At 46.5% G+C, this 16,915-nt stretch overlaps 1 protein-coding gene across 5 annotated transcripts in view; it reads left to right on the top strand.

The window, feature by feature from the left end:
• The window catches only part of LOC116942314 (SLIT-ROBO Rho GTPase-activating protein 1-like), a 228,866-nt gene that overhangs the window by 85,117 nt on the left and 126,834 nt on the right, over positions 1-16,915 (top strand). For 3 of the 5 annotated variants that reach the window (XM_032954045.2, XM_032954043.2, XM_076067090.1), the window contains exons 2-3: positions 5,677-5,872; positions 9,288-9,453. In XM_032954045.2, coding sequence (XP_032809936.2) covers positions 5,677-5,872; positions 9,288-9,453 — 362 coding nt within the window. The remainder of the gene's footprint in view (positions 1-5,676; positions 5,873-9,287; positions 9,454-16,915) is intronic. The other 2 variants (XM_032954047.2, XM_032954044.2) reach the window with 1 other exon arrangement.

Genomic DNA, 16,915 nt, shown 5'->3' with positions numbered 1-16,915 from the left:
ATGGTAACCACCACCACCACACCACCACGGCTTCCCACACAGACCCGCACAGGGCACGGGAGACGTTCCGAGTGCCCCTTGGCTTGACTGGGAACGAAGGAGAGCGTGTGTTGTGTGTTGTGTGTGTGTGTTGTGTGTGTGTGTTGTGTGTGTGTGTTGTGTGTGTGTTGTGTGTGTGTTGTGTGTGTGTGGTGTGTGTGTGTGGTGGGTGTTGTGTGTGGTGTGTGTGTGGTGTGTGTTGTGTGTGTTGTGTGTGTGGTGTGTGTTGTGTGTGTTGTGTTGTGTGTGTGTGGTGTGTGTGTTGTGTGTGTGTTGTGTGTGTGTTGTTTGTGTGGTGTGTGTGTTGTGTGTGTGCGCCCAGCTCACTATGAGTATTTGTAATTACATGCACACCACAACATAGGCCGTGTATACTCTACACAGGAAGCCACTGGAGCTTATGCCCTTTGAAATCTAGATTGAAAACTAATTTATTTTGAACAGTTTTTTTGTGTCCCCCCTCCCCTGCACTACCGATTAGCATGGTTGGCTACACACATTGCGAAAGAAGTTTAACATGCACACACAGAAACTGCTGTGTAAACACATGCAATGATACAGACAAAGATCAGCCACATGTATTTGTGTTTGCTTACAGCCTCCTCGCTCATTTTGTCTCTATGTCTCTAATCTCAGCTGTACTATTCCCCATGGCGACATCGTATTCGATGCCTAAGCCTTGAAGTCTGTACATTTGGAGTTTGCATGTTCTCTGGTCGCGTGGATTTTTCTCCGTTTTTTCCCTGCAAATTTAGACTCCAAATGCGTTTAGAGTATTTGGCTGCTTTACATTTCCGCGTGAAAAGCCACTTAATTGGGCTATCATTTGCGATAGACAGGTCGCTTCTGAAAAAGAGCTATATAGCTCAGTGGGCCTTCGCTGGTTAAATAAAGAATAGTAGCAATAATTAGTGGTGCACGGGGAATGGTGACGACCGTAGCACCATGCCGGGCCGCCCTCTACCTCTCCAATACGAGAGGTGACACTGCACCACGGGGAGGCCCATAGCAGGTTCGGTTACCCGTTGCCACTGATGTGCGTCACCAAAATGTGGCCGGCGGTGGCGGCGGCGGCGATGTTGCACGTGGCCTGTGACCCAGCGCTTGTCGAGGCAGCGAGGTTTTGTGTGGATCACACACACGTTGTCAAACTCGCTTCCCGCGAGCGTCAACGTTGCCAGGAGAAAGCAGTGCAGTACAACATCTGTTTCCTTCTGTACGGGGATCGAGTGTTGCCCCCTCGTGTGCGTGGTTTGTATAAACACTCATTACTTGGCTGAAAACATCTTAAATATATATATTTTTTTAATGTAGCAGGACCCTCCTAAAAAAGTCAGACGACTCAGTGTGGTTTCCCGTACGAATAATGTAATATTATTTTCATTATTATTTAAAAATAACAGAATCGTGGCTGTGCATACCACTCCCCACTATACATTAATACACAGACATAACACAGTAGAGACCGACTTTGTTTAGCATTGTCCAAACATAAATATTCTCATACATACATTGCTGGATATGAAAACAAAAACACCTTAATGGTATTCATTACAAACCCAGTGTCTCGGGTTGCACTCCTACTTGGAGATTGCTCTGTCAGAAACAATAATCTCAGGAGCACAACCGCTGTTGACCGTCTGTCAAGTAGGCCAAGTCAACCCTGACTGGGATTTGAACTCAGGGAGGGACCCAGGAGCAAAGTGCTTTGTCGTGTGAGCTGTCCCGGCCTTCAATGTGTTTGTGAGCAGAAGCATACAGTATAGAGTACATATTAGCGTTGCAATGCGGCAATTCACTTCCCCGGTGATTTAATTAAATGCCAGGGTCTTGAATGGTTTAATCGACATCGCAATTAAAGTCGATACGCTTATGACACACTCATTGAATCACATAGGTAAGAATAAGTCACATTTCACGTGCAGTACATTTTTACGTGAATTATATGCCAATGTCATGCTTAGATTAATGGAAAAAACGAAGCCGAGACATACGCACGGGAACCCGTACGTACAGGCGAACGAGCCTGCACAGTCGAGATGGAGAGGAAATCAATTCTTGAACTGCGTTCTCTGAACCATTACAATTACTTCAATTGCAGAGTGGGTGAATTTCTAAAATGTGTAATGACGAATAACTCTGTCATTCAAACAGATACATTCTCGCCGATGCACAAACCAGCGTGCGTGTGCAATGCTCTCCTTACGTAATACAAAGACACCCCATATAGCCTTAACAGACTGTCGGGGCAAGTGCTGTTAGCGAGCATCTGCCGATGCTTTTTACACACCGCACCAGATACTCATTTGAGGCCGAGTCGCCCTAGGGGAGGCCCAGGACTGATTCAAACAATCGTCACTGGTGTTGGCCATGAACGGTAATCGAACTTGAGTCGCCGGGCTCGCAGCGTGCTAACCGCTACACTACCGCTCCCCATGACGTAACACACACACACTCGCACTTGGAGATGGACAAGGTGAACGCCAGGAAGCAGGAGCAAGCGGTGCCTTTGGTTGTGGGTGCAGCCCTTGCCCCTGTGGATGTGTGCGATGGTGTTGTGGTGGAGCGGTCATGAACCCCGGCGACACGAGTTCGATTCCCGCTCACGGCAAACACCGGTGACGATTATCTGAACCGGTCTTGGGCCTCCCCCTAGGTCGACTCAGCCTCAAACGAGCACCAGGTGTGGGGTGTAGTAAACATCGCCACTGAGGAGACAAAGGCGGCCGGGCGTGGTGCTGGCCGCCCACTCCCTCGTGTGCCGTTCCGGCCTTCATAGGTGCTCGCTAACAGCACTTGCCCCATCAGTCTGTTACGGCTATTGCGTGGGATCTCTGTCTCTGCGCGTGTGTGGGTGAGAGATGCCTGTAAAAATACGGCAACTTAATATCCGCGACCTAATAGCAGCTGTCGGATGGGATGGGAGGATATGACGCCGACCACCCAAGCTCCAGGACGCTGTCTGCTGGATGCCGCTCGAATGTTGGGTGGATTTGTCTTCATTATTAGCGAGAAACGCTGGAATTCACTACGGGCGAATTACCGCCGCACTGTTAGGGCTGAACAAAAGAAAAGTCAGTGTCTCCATTCTCAAGTGGGCACTGGGCCCGATGCTCGAGCATCTACATTGCTGGCTTCGCGCCAATTGTGGAAGTTCCACATTCCAAAAGGGAAGGGATAGTCAAATCCATCGGGCAGCCACTGTTGATTTGCCACAAATCAGCCCAGCGTACTTAGCGGCTCCGAGGCAGAACTCGGCTAAATTAAGTCCAGAGCACATGTCAACGTCACGATGGCCATTGGTGGCCTGTCTGAGACCATGAATTCGCTACGCAGTACTTGAGGGCCCATTCTGATCACAGGCAAAGCTGCCCGGATTGAAACCCAGGATCTCAGCGGTGGAGTCAGCTCAGCGCTCTGGCCTCTGAGCCGCCCGGCCACCTCACATTGGCTCTGGGGTTGTTGACAGCGATGTGCGCTACCACCCCCCACCCTCAACGCTCGCTCAAGCATGTCTATGCTGATAAGTGTTTTCGCTATATGTGCTTACGGGTGTTAACGTTTGCTTTCATGCACACGGAGCAATATTCGTGAATGTAGGCATGTTTCAACACGTTGGGGGGGGGGGGGAGACAGTGGCATGCTGCGTGTGTGTATGTTGAACTTCTTTTGCACCGTACGTAGCAAACCGTGCTAAATCGGAGGTACGGATTCGGGGGTATGCTGTTTGGTGTATATGTAGTTTTACCTTGGCATCTAATTCCTGGCTGTGCGCATCCGTGCAAATTTGTTGTCTGTACCTGGAGTGACCTCCTAGCCCAACCATAGCCTCATGTGCTGTGTAGGCCATGACAGTTGCCCGCTAAAAACACTCAACAGAACCATGTGCAAGTCAAATTGTATTCATTCTCATCCTCCGTTTGCCTGTCACAAGCCAGCGGTAGGAATCCACATTCCGTAAGAGTTTCACTGTTGACATCCCACAGTAAAATACCTGTTTTATCGACCAAGGTGTGATGATGGGTTGAACTAACACCCAACTCAAATATTATCTTTCAATCGTCTGATTCTGAGTCGACCGCTTGGGCAACAGTGCTGCCCAGCCAGATAAAAACAGACCAACCAGCCTCCAGTTATATGGCTGTGTGAGTGCTTGTGTGTGTGTGTGTCTCTTCGTATGTGTGTGTGTGTGTCTCTTCGTATGTGTGTGTGTCTCTTCGTATGTGTGTGTGTCTCTTCGTATGTGTGTGCACGAGCATAGCGTCCTTCATGATAACCGCCACACTTATTGGCAAGCTGTGTTCAATGATAAAATATCAACAAAACTGCTGCCCAGTGGCCAAATTGCTAGCTTCTCGGGGCCAAATCTGTGGCAGCACTGCCTGCCAGCATTGCAAAACAGCTGACGATGAATGCGTAATGTTCACCGATGTAATGACCCTTGTGTTCTAATATATACTCCACGGTGCCTATATATGCACTCGCTTCCATATCTAATTTTAAACGTGACTCCTTTGCCGCTACCTAACGCCGTATAAGCAATATCATGCTTCCTAATGGCAGCGCGTTTTGGGTGATTTTTATCTGTAAACTCGTTGGTGGTAATGGATGGTAAAATTGCACATCCCTTGAGCCCCCATCCTAGTGGGGGGTATGGAAAGGACTGTACTGTAATGAAATTGCCACTGCTTATGTTTGTATCTGGCTTCCAATTCAACACTCGATCCGAGTATTTCTTGCTTTCTGCTCTCTTGTGCCCCCCCCCCCCCCACCTCTGCACTCGGATTTCTGCTGTACCGTATGTCTGCTTCACTCGCTCGCTAGGTCGCTTGCGTATTCGCTCAATAACTGACTCTTTGCTAATTTGGGCATTCGCTCACTCATCCATGTACTCGTTCACACGGCTGCTCACTCACTTTTATTTCGCTCTCTCTAGCTACTATATGTATTTTCACTTTACTCCATATATTTGCACTACAGTTGTTCTTGTTTCCATCTGTCTCATCCTCACCGTTTGTCAATCTGTCATTGCCTGGCTGTCTGTCTAACCGCTCTCCTCCACTTTCTTAATTCCCTTCAAATTCTCCATTATCTATCGTTCTCTAAGATAACCACACCATCTCTCCCAGAGCACAAGTCCTCCTGAAGCAAACGGACCCCAGCTAAGACAGTGATTCAGTGGCAGTAGGCGGGATCTGGCTGCAAGTGTGGCCTCTCCCATATTTAGCATGGCGGCCTCTTCCTACTTAGCCAAGTGGTGCTTGGCTAAATAGGAAGGGTGTTCGATTCCCGTTCTCAATAGGTAGCAAGTTCAAGTCCCAGTCAGGGGTTACCTCACTCCTTAATACCTCCAGGGTCGATAAAATGTATACCACTTTTATAATTCAATATTTTTCGTCCTCTGGGTAAACTGGCCACTGCCATGGGAACGTGAAATTTCCACCACCAGCTCTCATTCGCCAAAGGAGTTTAGCACCGCACTTGGAATCGCGAACCCCTGCAACAACCGGCAAATGCGCTACCGCTCGGCCATGCCGTCACTGTCCCGTGTCTCACTTTGCTCTTCGGTGTCGCGTCCTTTTCGTCCGCATGGTCTTCCGCACGTTCTTAAATATTTGCCTATTCCTTCCGCCGCAGAGATCCGGGCGCAGCTGGGCGAGCAGCTCAAGTGCCTGGAGCAGCAGACGGAGATGCGAGCGCAGCTCCTCCAAGACCTGCAGGACTTCTTCCGCAAGAAGGCAGAGATCGAGTTGGAGTACTCGCGCGGCCTGGAGAAGCTGGCCGAGCGCTTCATGGCCAAGACGCGCAGCTCCAAGGACCACCAGCAGTTCAAGTGGGTCTCTTATTGTTTTGTTTATCGGATTGAAAGTAATGACATGGTGGATACGTCATTTCTCACCATTATTGCAGGACTATAGAAGGACATTTATAATTTATATAAAATATGATATAGCTATTGTTTCGAGCAATGGGCCTTCATCGTTTTAATTTGCTGAATAATTGCCAATTGCCAGCGCAAAGTCAATTCAAAGTTTTAAAAAAAACTCTTCCACAAGTCAACTCTAACCCTACATGAATGGATTGTTGAGATGGGCATTGTGGTGAGCCGTAGCTGGTCAGCTTTCAGATGCATTCCACTCCTCGGCTGCCACTTCGTTTTGTTATTGTTGACCATCGTCCATCACCCCTTCTAGCGATGTCTCCTGCACAAGCCCACGTAATTGCTGGATAGTTTGGATGATGTCATTAACCTACGTTTGTTCTATAATCCACGTGTTATCTTTACGCCTCTCAATGCAAATTCCAAGCATGTGTATATTCATGCTTATTTTCGCAGACTGTCCAGTTTGTGTCGTTTATTTGTCTTTAACGACTGTGTGTCTGAACCACATAGTGGTCAGTAGTACTCGCTGATTCAAACAACTGTCTTCCCTAGGTACATTGCTACCTTACGTTTTTAAACATCAAGTTTAGCTTTCGAAAAGCACTCCAACCTGCTCTCATTTTATAACTTCGACACTGCTGTCGTGCCACCTCAAACAAGCACAAAGTGACAAGGAAGTGAGCAGAGCCCGGGAGAGAGAAAGACAGAGAGAGAGAGAGCCGAGCGGCAGTCATTGATTGGTTCTACGGACAGTGGCAACAGCTGGCTTACAGCCGTCAGCAGTTAGGGCTCAGGTCACACAATAGCGGAGCTCATAGCTGCCACTGCAGCACGCACAGCGGCGTCTGTGAGCTAAGGGCTCGTTGCTGTCTGGCAGCAAGTTGGTGCCACTTTGGCAGGCCATCGTATGTGTTCATTGTAAACGGGCAACAAGTGCAGAGTGTTCAGTGGCCCTGCTAACAGCTGCGGATTAAATTAAACTGAAGAGGGAAAAAAAAATCGTTTTAAATGCAATTGCAATCATCGGGACCATGAGCTGGCATTTTGATCAGAAGTTAATTAAAATATACAGCTAGGTATGCCTTCGTGTAAAAGAATGTCACATCTGTGTTTTTTCAATGCAATTGCAATTTGTAAAGAGACACGATAGACTCGTATTGTACGTCGCGTGCCAGGATATGATCCTTCTGCTGTTATTTTTTTTACTTCCAAAACTTCATGGCCGCTGCCGTGCCAAGTGCTGTGGCCTGGTCGTGAATGTACAGAGGCTACGCTTGCCAACTTCTATTATTACACATCGCAGTCAAACATGGCCTGAGATTTGTTTTATAAACACAAATCAGGCACTTTAATGCTTGAATCAATTCCCGATGCGTGCAGTCTGCAGCTGTGGAGCCAGAGACTTGGGCCTAGGCTAGCATAGTTCCCAGATCTCCGATGCGTTTTCGGTTTGTACCGTGCGTCGTTCGACACAGTGTCCGTCGTTTCGTTCTCGCGTGCTATGAACCTCTTCAGTACATGGCTCATAGCGTCAGACATTGTGCCGAACGACGCACTCTTGTACGCCCTGGATAAAAACACATCGGGGAGCTATACAGCATAACCACACAAAACCTTTTTAAAATAAGAATAGGTTTTACCCTTTATGGCAATAAAACAGGTGTTTAGATGTTCAAACACCAAATAGATTCCTTTTGCAAGGAATAAAGTCTGCATTAACCACACGTACTTGTAGTGAACATGCAAACAAACGTGCTCTGGTAATATATGATGCATTGTCTTTGAAACTGATTGGCCTACACCAGAGACAGCCTTCTTCATGGCCAGAGAACGCCAACAAGCGAACAGTACAAAGACAATGCACGTGTCAGAGAATGTATAGCTCGGGGTGACCAGCATTTTTTACAAAGACAATGCACGTGTCAGAGAATGTATAGCTCGGGGTGACCAGCGCTATACACCGTAGTGTCATCATAGTATCACCGTAGTCTCGCCGTAATGCCTCCCATCCAGATTTTATGATATGAAGAAAGACCTTTGATCCTTGTGGGCACGAAAGCAGAGCAAGTTGTCTTCTTGTTGGCAACGTTTGTGAACGCTTTTGTTTTATGACCAAATGAGAGCCAATTGAGACAAAAGTCTATTTGCAGGGGGAGAACCTGGTTGGCACACTAAGTACGGTGGAGATAAACTAACAATACACGCAGACATATCCAGAAGGACGGGACGATAATAACGCCTCAACATGAATGCAAATGAATCTAACGCTTATATTCTTGGTTATTTCGGTAAAGCCACGTAGAAGGGAAATAATAAAATAATACAAGTAAAACAATTAAATTCTCACGACGTTTCGATTGCAACACAAGCAATCATCATCAGGTGTGAAACCCACAACAAGAAGATGTATTATTTCCCTTCTACGTGACTTTACCGAAAGAACCAAGAATATGATTCTCTGCAGTCACGAAAGCTTTAAATCGGAATCTAACACTGTACACATAATGTGCAGGAAGAATCAAAAGTAAACTTCATCTTTGTATTGCATGCAAATACAAGCGTCGATTAAGGGCCCATTGCCCAAAATAATTCAGGTTGAATTTTTATTTATTTCATGACCAATTTCTCTTCTATCCCGATTATTTGTCAGAAGGGTTCCTGTATTAATTTTTAAAGATATTTTTAGTCATTTTTTTTTATACAAGTGGGAGGAAACTGGAGCACCCGGAGAAAACTCACGAAGGGAGTGGGGGGACACACACACACACTATCTCCGTACGGATGGAAACAGACGGGGATCAGTCCACATTGCCGTACTGCCTTTTGGCGAGCCAGGTTATGGCATATCGACGCCTGTGCGAAGCGGGAGGGGTTCAGAAAATGTGTGCGATCCACCGACCCTGGCTGCCTCCACAGTGCCGTACGACAGGCCACGTGCTGTGTAGCCACCACCTGACGCACGCTCCACTCTTGTCTTGAGATGCGGTCGCGTTGGGACACCATACACCCGTGTCGAACTGTAATCGCCTCATATCACCGTGTCATCGCGCTTGTTCGTTTGTGTTGCATTATTGACCGCATTTTTCTGCGTTTGTCTTCTGCTGTTTTTTTTTTTGTACTCCTCTTCTACAATATGCTTACGTGGTTCCTCTCTTGCCTGTCCTCGCCGTGCGTGGCGGCGTGGCGTGGCGTGGCCTTCCGGTGGTGTGGCATTTTCCGGCATGCCGTGGCATCCTTCGCCTGGCTTGCCGGCACGGTGGCACCTTTCCCCACCCTCCCCCACTCCTTCCCCTTGGCAACCCCCCCCCCCCCCACAACTTTGATTTCCCACGCCGCCGTCCCCACCGCGGATTTCCGCTCAAAGCAGGCGAGATCAGAACCTGCTGTCGCCCGTCAACTGCTGGTACCTGCTGCTGAACCAGACGCGGCGCGAGAGCCGGGATCACGCCACGCTCAGCGACATCTACCTCAACAACGTCATTGTGCGCTTTGGACAAATCGGCGAGGACTCGCAACGCCTCTTCAAAAAGGTACAGGCCCCCTCCACCCCCCCCCACCCACCCCCCACCATGGCTGTCCCCCCTCCCCTTCCTCCCTCCTCCTTTCCCCCAGTAAGTTAGTTTTGGCACCAGGGTGGCGAGATGTTAACTACCTCGCCTGCTATGCAGGAAGTCATGGGTTCGATCCCGACCCTGACGCCTATTGTATATTTGGAGTTTGCGTGTCTCTTTTCCCGTGGTCGCATGGATTTTTAATCCGGGTCCTCCAGTTTCCCCCCCCCACATTTATAATGATCAACGTGCGTTTAGGAGTATTTGGCTGCTATAACTCTCCACGTGATAATAAGCCATTTCTTTGAGGTATAATTTGTGGCCAGATCGCTTTTGAAAAAGAGCTATATAGCTCAGTGGGGCTTACCTGGTAAAATAAAAATAATAGATTAGCTTTGTCATCTTCACCCTTACCCCTCCACCCCCCCCCCCATGTAAATATTCATGCCCCCCTGCACGTGGTCCCCACCTGGGTGGAGCAGTGAGCCCAATTTTCCCCCTTTATAGGGCCCTGTCGGACCTCAATCCGGTTGCTATTTGCACCGTGTGTGTCCCCCCCGACCCCCACTGTACAAAACGCGACTGGTGTTTTGTTCCGGGCTCACGTTGAGTTCCAATAAAAACATAAAAAGAGGTAAGAATTCAAAAAAATTCTAATTGGTATGAATGCCACCTCGGCGTTTTTGTTTTTCGTTTGCGCTCTGGCGGATGGGAGCGGTCGCACGGCAGTAAAAACATCGAACTGCGAACTTGGTGACCTGAGTTCAGTTCATGGTCTACGGCTAACATCAGCGCCGAGTGATATCTGATTCGGTCAGTCCTGGGTCTCTCCCCCCCCCACCTTCACCAATCTGTCACCGACCAGCATGGTGAAGTATGGTTAAACAACCACCATACCTGACACATTGTTAGTCTAATTGGGGCATGAAAAGTTAAGTCTGAGAAGATTGTGTGGCCCTAAGTCAGTGGTGGAAGTTCCACATTATTACGGCGAGGGGGGGAACAAGTCGGCCTTTAAGTTCTCCGCTGTTGGCTATGGCCTTCCCACAAAGTGATACACATTTCATTGAATATGGATTGATCTCCTTTTAGAGATTGATTAAGCCTGTGTCTATGCACTGAGCTGGTACGGCTGAAACCCTGAATTTGAATCCATCCAATCATCTATCAATAAACCAGGCATTCAGGTTTAGCGAGAAGCTGGTCTCACACGAGTCAGCAATGATTGTATCATGTCCAAAGCAGATGTGTTTCCAACCTGGACTTGAACCCAAAAATCTCAGCGACGGCAGGCTAGGTGACGACGTTTTCCATTAGCTCCGTCAGGCAGCCAGCTACTACCTTCTAAAAAAACGGAGCGTTCGGGTAACTTAAAGGAAAGGCAGCGTTGTACTTAAAGGTCAACGACAATTTAGCAGAAAGCCCGCATCCTTGAAATGTTCAGGCTTTCTCAACTTACAGTTGACTGGGGACTTTAGAGCTTTAAAGAAAATAAACCCCCAAAAACCTACGCAGACATCTGAAGAATTGGCCACTTAACCTGGTGTCAGATGTTGCTGCGTTAAATTTCACACCGCTCACTCCGTTGTTGCTGTTGGGTACCTTGAAGTTCCTGAAAAGGGAAAACGAAAAAACTCGAAGGGAGGTTGGACGTAGGTGGGGCTTCTGTATAGGTTGCAGAGCGGGAATTGACGCTTTTTTTTATATATCGCTGAAACTACACTTGGAATGTGATTCACTAGGAGCTACAACACCTACAAAGATACACGCATACACAGATTGGAGAATATTATTCAAAGCTATATGCTTTCTGTTATCCATATACATTTCTACGATTTTAAGAACTACTGTAGTTCCAATTGTCCATATGCTTTTTAAGAGCACTTGCCACAACAGTCTGTTAAGGCTATACTGGGGGAGGATCTTTGTCTTTGTAGTGCTCAAGTGAGCGTGGGGTGGTGCTCATCTCCAAACAATGGCGGAAATTCCACATTCCTATGGTGGTGACCCAATTTTCAGTCGGATGACCACTGCTGACCCTTCCCAGCAAGTGGTGTTAATTTCCTCCGCCCTGGAGGAATGACAGGCTGAGTCCGACCCCATGTCAGATTGCGCTTACAAAAGTCTCACCTGTAACAATAAAACAACATCTGCCCAATCACTAGCCATGCACGGTTAAATTAAATAAATAAAAAAACTCATTGTATTTAGTAATGTAATTTAAGATGTATTATAAGACAATTTAACAAGGTTTGGATGAAGTATATCATGGGGAAGGTTAGGGGGTTTCTTAATATTACATAAGGTTTCTGCACAACAATTAGCAGCTGTTTTATATTAATGCGAATAAGTAATTGGGGTAACCCACGTATGTTCGCCGTAGTTTTGGTGTAGATCGTGGTTCAGAGGGCATTGAAATCGCAGTGTTCTGTCTGCGATTACTGTCACAGATGCACTCCCCCAAGAGACACTGTTAACACAAATTGTACCTTTCACATTAGCACTGGTGTTTCACCACTTTTGTGTTACAGCATGTGAGGGTTTGTGTGTGTGACTGGAGAGATGAGCTATTTTAAAAAAAACAGAGGTTTTGCTTGTTTTTTAGATGGACTGCCAGGAATTCTTGATGTAAATCCTCGTAAAAAACCGATGGATTACAAGCGTTTTGTTCCAAAAAAGATTCCACGGTATGATTTGTGCCAACGAGGGCATCCTTGCTGTTGAAGGAAACGGCACAATCTTAATCATAAAAAGTTTGAAAGGATTAGGCGAAGGCATAATCCCACTTTTCGTACATCAATCCCGTTTGTTTATATGTTATTTTCAGTTTAAATTCATAAATTGTAAGTTCACTGCAATGTGTGAAGTTGTCCCACGGAAGGCCACACTCATTTTATTTATAATTTTTATTATTGTGTTGTTTCTTTGAGGGATTTATTGGGTGGAAAAAGGGTTTCCATAAATGTTATTGAGCAATAGCAGAAATATATACAAGCACTGCACTATGTTCCAACATGCATCATATTTATGCCACATAATGCTTATGCGGCACGTAAAAAATATTTATATGTAACAGATGGCGTGTTTTTGTAAAGGCAATGTAATTTGAAAGAAGTGTATCTACCCACACTTTACTCCACCACTCGTAATCCATTATTCAATTTTACTGTAGCGCACGGCATTTTCACTGCTGGGTCGAAAGAAATAGTAGTAAAATAATGAATTTGACGCTTCCAGAATAGGAATCAAACTTGCTTTACGAGGTCGATGTGTTATAGTTCTTATAACACCAGAAACATTGAGGCGCCAGAGTTGGTTAGAACGTCCATCTGGCAATTAATCGGAAGACCGCAAGTTCACATCCTATCTTACATCTGGGGTGGATGAGAGGTACAATGCAATTTTGATTTGTACAGTATCATGTATGTATCTTTGTTGAAGTTGTTTTGCGCTGTACGTTGCCAACTGTGCTAGTTAGAAGTGCGGGGGGAAGGACAACAAACTAAACACAAAAATAAGTTCTAACAGTGGGACATGTTACGGAGGAAAGTCTTTAAACCTTGGACTTAAACAGGGGAAGGGAGTCGACGGCACAGATGGCAGGGGCAAGAGAGTTGGAGTCTATGGGCCATAGAGAAGAAGATGCGACATTCCACTGAGCAAAGGTTGACCGGAGGCTTTGATTTGATCGACGGCCTTAGTTCCTGGAGCACCGAGTGCATGGAGGGGATTCAGGTGAGGTGAGGGAAGAGTGGTAGGCAGGGGCAAGTTTATGGAGGATTTTGAAGATCGTGTGTGTGATCTTGAAGTTTATTCAGGATTGAATTGGAAGCCAGTGGAGGGACTGCAGTATTGGGGTGATGTGGCTCTGGGGGTAAGGACATGACAGATTCAGGAGATAGATGAATTTGCCATGGTGGCCATCAAATGGAAATACTTTCCCCTGCCAATGAAATGTGGAATTACCACCACTGACTTAGAACCAGAAACAGTGTTTCAGCGGGGAGATATTTACACTTTCTGTCCGAGGTATTTTTGGGAAGTACCAAGTTTAATGCCTTGGATGACGTCCATCTGCGTGGTTTTTTTTTGTACGATGTCCCCAAAGACACAATCGGAGAGCCGTACAGCACAACCGCGAAAGCCATTGTCCCGTCTCCGCTTTCTACACAAGAGCAGCTTTGCTAAGGGATCCTTCACTTCCAGGTTCTTTTGACACAGTTCAACGATTTGTAATGTGTATGTAAAGGGTGTGGGCCTCTGGTGTTCTGCCGTTGTCTCCCAAGCTTTCCTCAGAAACCCTTTAATCTCCCACGTGGGAATATGTGCCTGTCGCCTCTCCGCTGTGTTGGCTCATCAGGGCCAGCCGGACAGCTGTGCGCTGTGTGCTTTCCCATCGCTTGTGTTTACACAGAGCCCTGAGTGGACAGGACAAGGGGGGGAGGGGTGGCCCTCTGTCTTTTTAAAATCTACCAGGCTCTGTGTAATCTTGTCTAAAGGTCGGATGCGGGGGGGGGCTTCGGTGCGGGGGGGGGGGTGAAAAAGCAATGACTGTGTAAGGAAAGGGCGAGAAATCCGGTTGTATTTCCTGTTTAAAACCTCGTTAAACCGGCGAACGTGAGCTCTTGCGTTCCTCAGCACTAAGCCCCTTGGAAAAGACACAGTTTTGTCCAGCAATGTTTCTTAAATGGGGCAAAACATTGCACGTTATTTTTATCGTTTTAGATTTGTGCACCGGTTTTTACAGCGTCGAGGGAAATGGCAAAAACATTTTTCGGTCTATTTTAACAACCCTTTCAAACAGCATCGATCCTACCCAGGTGGTGAAGCAGTTAGAACGGTGATTCGTTATTTGTACTTTGTAGTTCAATGCTTTGTGAGTTCAAATCTCAGTCAGGGATGACCTCATCCCGTTATATCTCCAGAATATAAGAAATAAGGACCACTTCATGGGGAGTCAGTAATAATTATCCTGTGGATATAAAGGTACTCCTATAAATGTGAAATTAAACCACCAACTCCAGGCCTCAAATGCAAATTAGCAACGGTCCATTGCGAGTTTGGGCATGCTCACTTTGCTACAACAACAGAAGAGACAGCGATTTGTTCATTGCATGTGATATCAGTGGCACGGCTCGGATTCTGCAGTGGAAAAAGAACCTGGCATCTCCTTAAGTTGTGCCAGGCAGGCTCGGCACAGTCCCGTCATGAATCAGTTGTGCAGTGGAAAATAATATATATGTGAAGTGGGCTGGCCCAGTTTGTGATCCAGACAAGTAGACTGCGTTTGGATTTCCACACCGGTCTTGCTGAGCTGACGAAGTTCAGGTGCGTACCTCAATGTGCTCTTTTTAAGAAGTTTACGAGCTCATCGACACCCACTCCGCCAATGTTACGGGGGTCATTGGAAGATACACATGGTAAATGGCATCCCGCCCTTAGATCAAAGCAAGGGCTTTGCTTTCATTAACGACAACCTATATTAAACACGGCCGAAAATGGCAAAAATACAAACAGCTTTGTGCTTGAGATCACAGAAGCCAACATAAGGATACATTATACATCGTGAAAATGTATATATGTATTTGAGTACTTGAAAGAAAAAAAAGGTTTCATGATTACTTGCCTCCAGCTGCAGAGGGAAGGAAGAGGGAAGGAGTGGGGTGGGTTGGAGGGGAATGTGCGCCACCTATGGAGCTGCACGTCTGAACGTGAAACATGCCGGGTTGGGCCCTCCCAGTAACACCACGGCGCGACCCGGGTCTGGTTTCTCACTCGGCGTGAAATCGCAGCATCACCGATATCTCTTCAGGGAAAGCAAGGGAGATCTGTGACGTGGGTTTATGCGATGAGGGTTGGTGAAGGAAGCTCTAGAAGCAACGGGGTTTGGGGAAAAGAGGCCGAGAGGTAGGAAAGAGGAGAGCACTCCTTGACAACTTGAAAAAAAATTGACTCTTTGTGCTGAAATGAAAATGAAAGAATGAGTTTGGAAAGGGTGGAGAGAACGTGAACCAGTCACCTGCCCAGAGGCAGAGAAGGAAAGAAAACACACTTGGCCCATTGTGTCTTGGTCATCCACCTTGGCTAAAACTCATTGTCCTAGTGGTGCTGGCTTTGTTCACTGACACAACCACAATTTTTATGATAATATTTAAATGCAGGAATGTTTCAGCACGTGGGGGGAACAGTGGCATGCTGTGTGCATGTATGTTGAACTTCTTTCGCACCGTACGTAGCCAACTGTGCTAATTCTCATTCTCTTGCACAGCTTCCACATTGCATATATTAAATATATATTAAACTAGGATGTTTAAATATGTCCTGGGCTTGAATAGCAGAATTTTTTAAGTAATGTATATTCTTTAAAATAATTTTATCAATTGCTCAAACCCATTTGTGTCATTTAAACAGCACCCCTTTGAGCATAAATGCTAGCCGCGAAGCGAACAATTGTGCGGTAATATCAGGGTGCAGACTGCTTTAAATGTGTACATTAAAGACCCCCTTTGCGTAATGTTTCATTGCACACGCATGTTTGTGCCCATTGGAACCGAGGTCTGCCAGGAAAAAAACATTTCCTCAGGTTGCAAAATTTGATCAAATTATTATTTTTTCCCCCCCAGTGACAGCTGATTGGTATTCAGTGAATGTGAATCTCATAGGAGTGAAATTCGTTTTTTTATTATTAAACATGTCTCAAATATATGAACAAAGGGTCAAATTGTTCCCATACTTACGCCAGAATTGGACGGTGCTCACCATTCATCAGAGACAGTTCTACATTAACGAGGCCAGGAAAATGTTTTATCAACAGGACAGGTTTCCATCACTTTGCACGGTTGATGCTTTCCCAAAAGTCGGTGCGCAAAAAGAAACCGCACGAGGAGACAACTGGCTGCCGCTTAGCGCACACAGTAAACACACAGTGTTGTCCCACGTCCGGCCGCATATGAGGGAATTCAAACTGCATGTAGCAAATTTTGGATAGAAAGAGGTTGCCCGCGTATAAGCAAAATCGCACAAACTCAACTCGCATGGAGCAAGGGAAACTTGCGGTTCTAATTTCGCTCACGAAGCTGTGCTTCATGTCCTTGCCTTAGAGTAATGATGGCGATGGTTGATGATAGTCTATTCAGCTTATGATAATTGATGATGATAATTTATCCCCTGGCCGGAAATCAAACTTTGATATTGTGATGGGGGATTGTCATTGCTCTGCCGACGAAGCCACACCCCAGAATTATATTTCAAACAACTTCCTGGCATTACAAATAATTTAGGTAGAGGTACATTCCTGCAATTGCATACTGATGCCACTGCTGGCAGTAGAGCCTCGACTAGAGAGCACTCTCGTAGAGGATATTTCGGACTATTTACCTCACACTAGCCAAACGTCCTGGAAGAGTTACCCACACTTTACCCCACCACGTGTGGTTTACCA

This window comes from Petromyzon marinus, chromosome 14, assembly GCF_048934315.1.
Source record: "Petromyzon marinus isolate PM22_M1 ecotype Great Lakes invasive population chromosome 14, UKy_Petmar_22M1.pri1.0, whole genome shotgun sequence".
NCBI classification, from domain to species: domain Eukaryota; kingdom Metazoa; phylum Chordata; class Hyperoartia; order Petromyzontiformes; family Petromyzontidae; genus Petromyzon; species Petromyzon marinus.
This window is presented reverse-complemented; position numbering and strand designations above follow the sequence as displayed.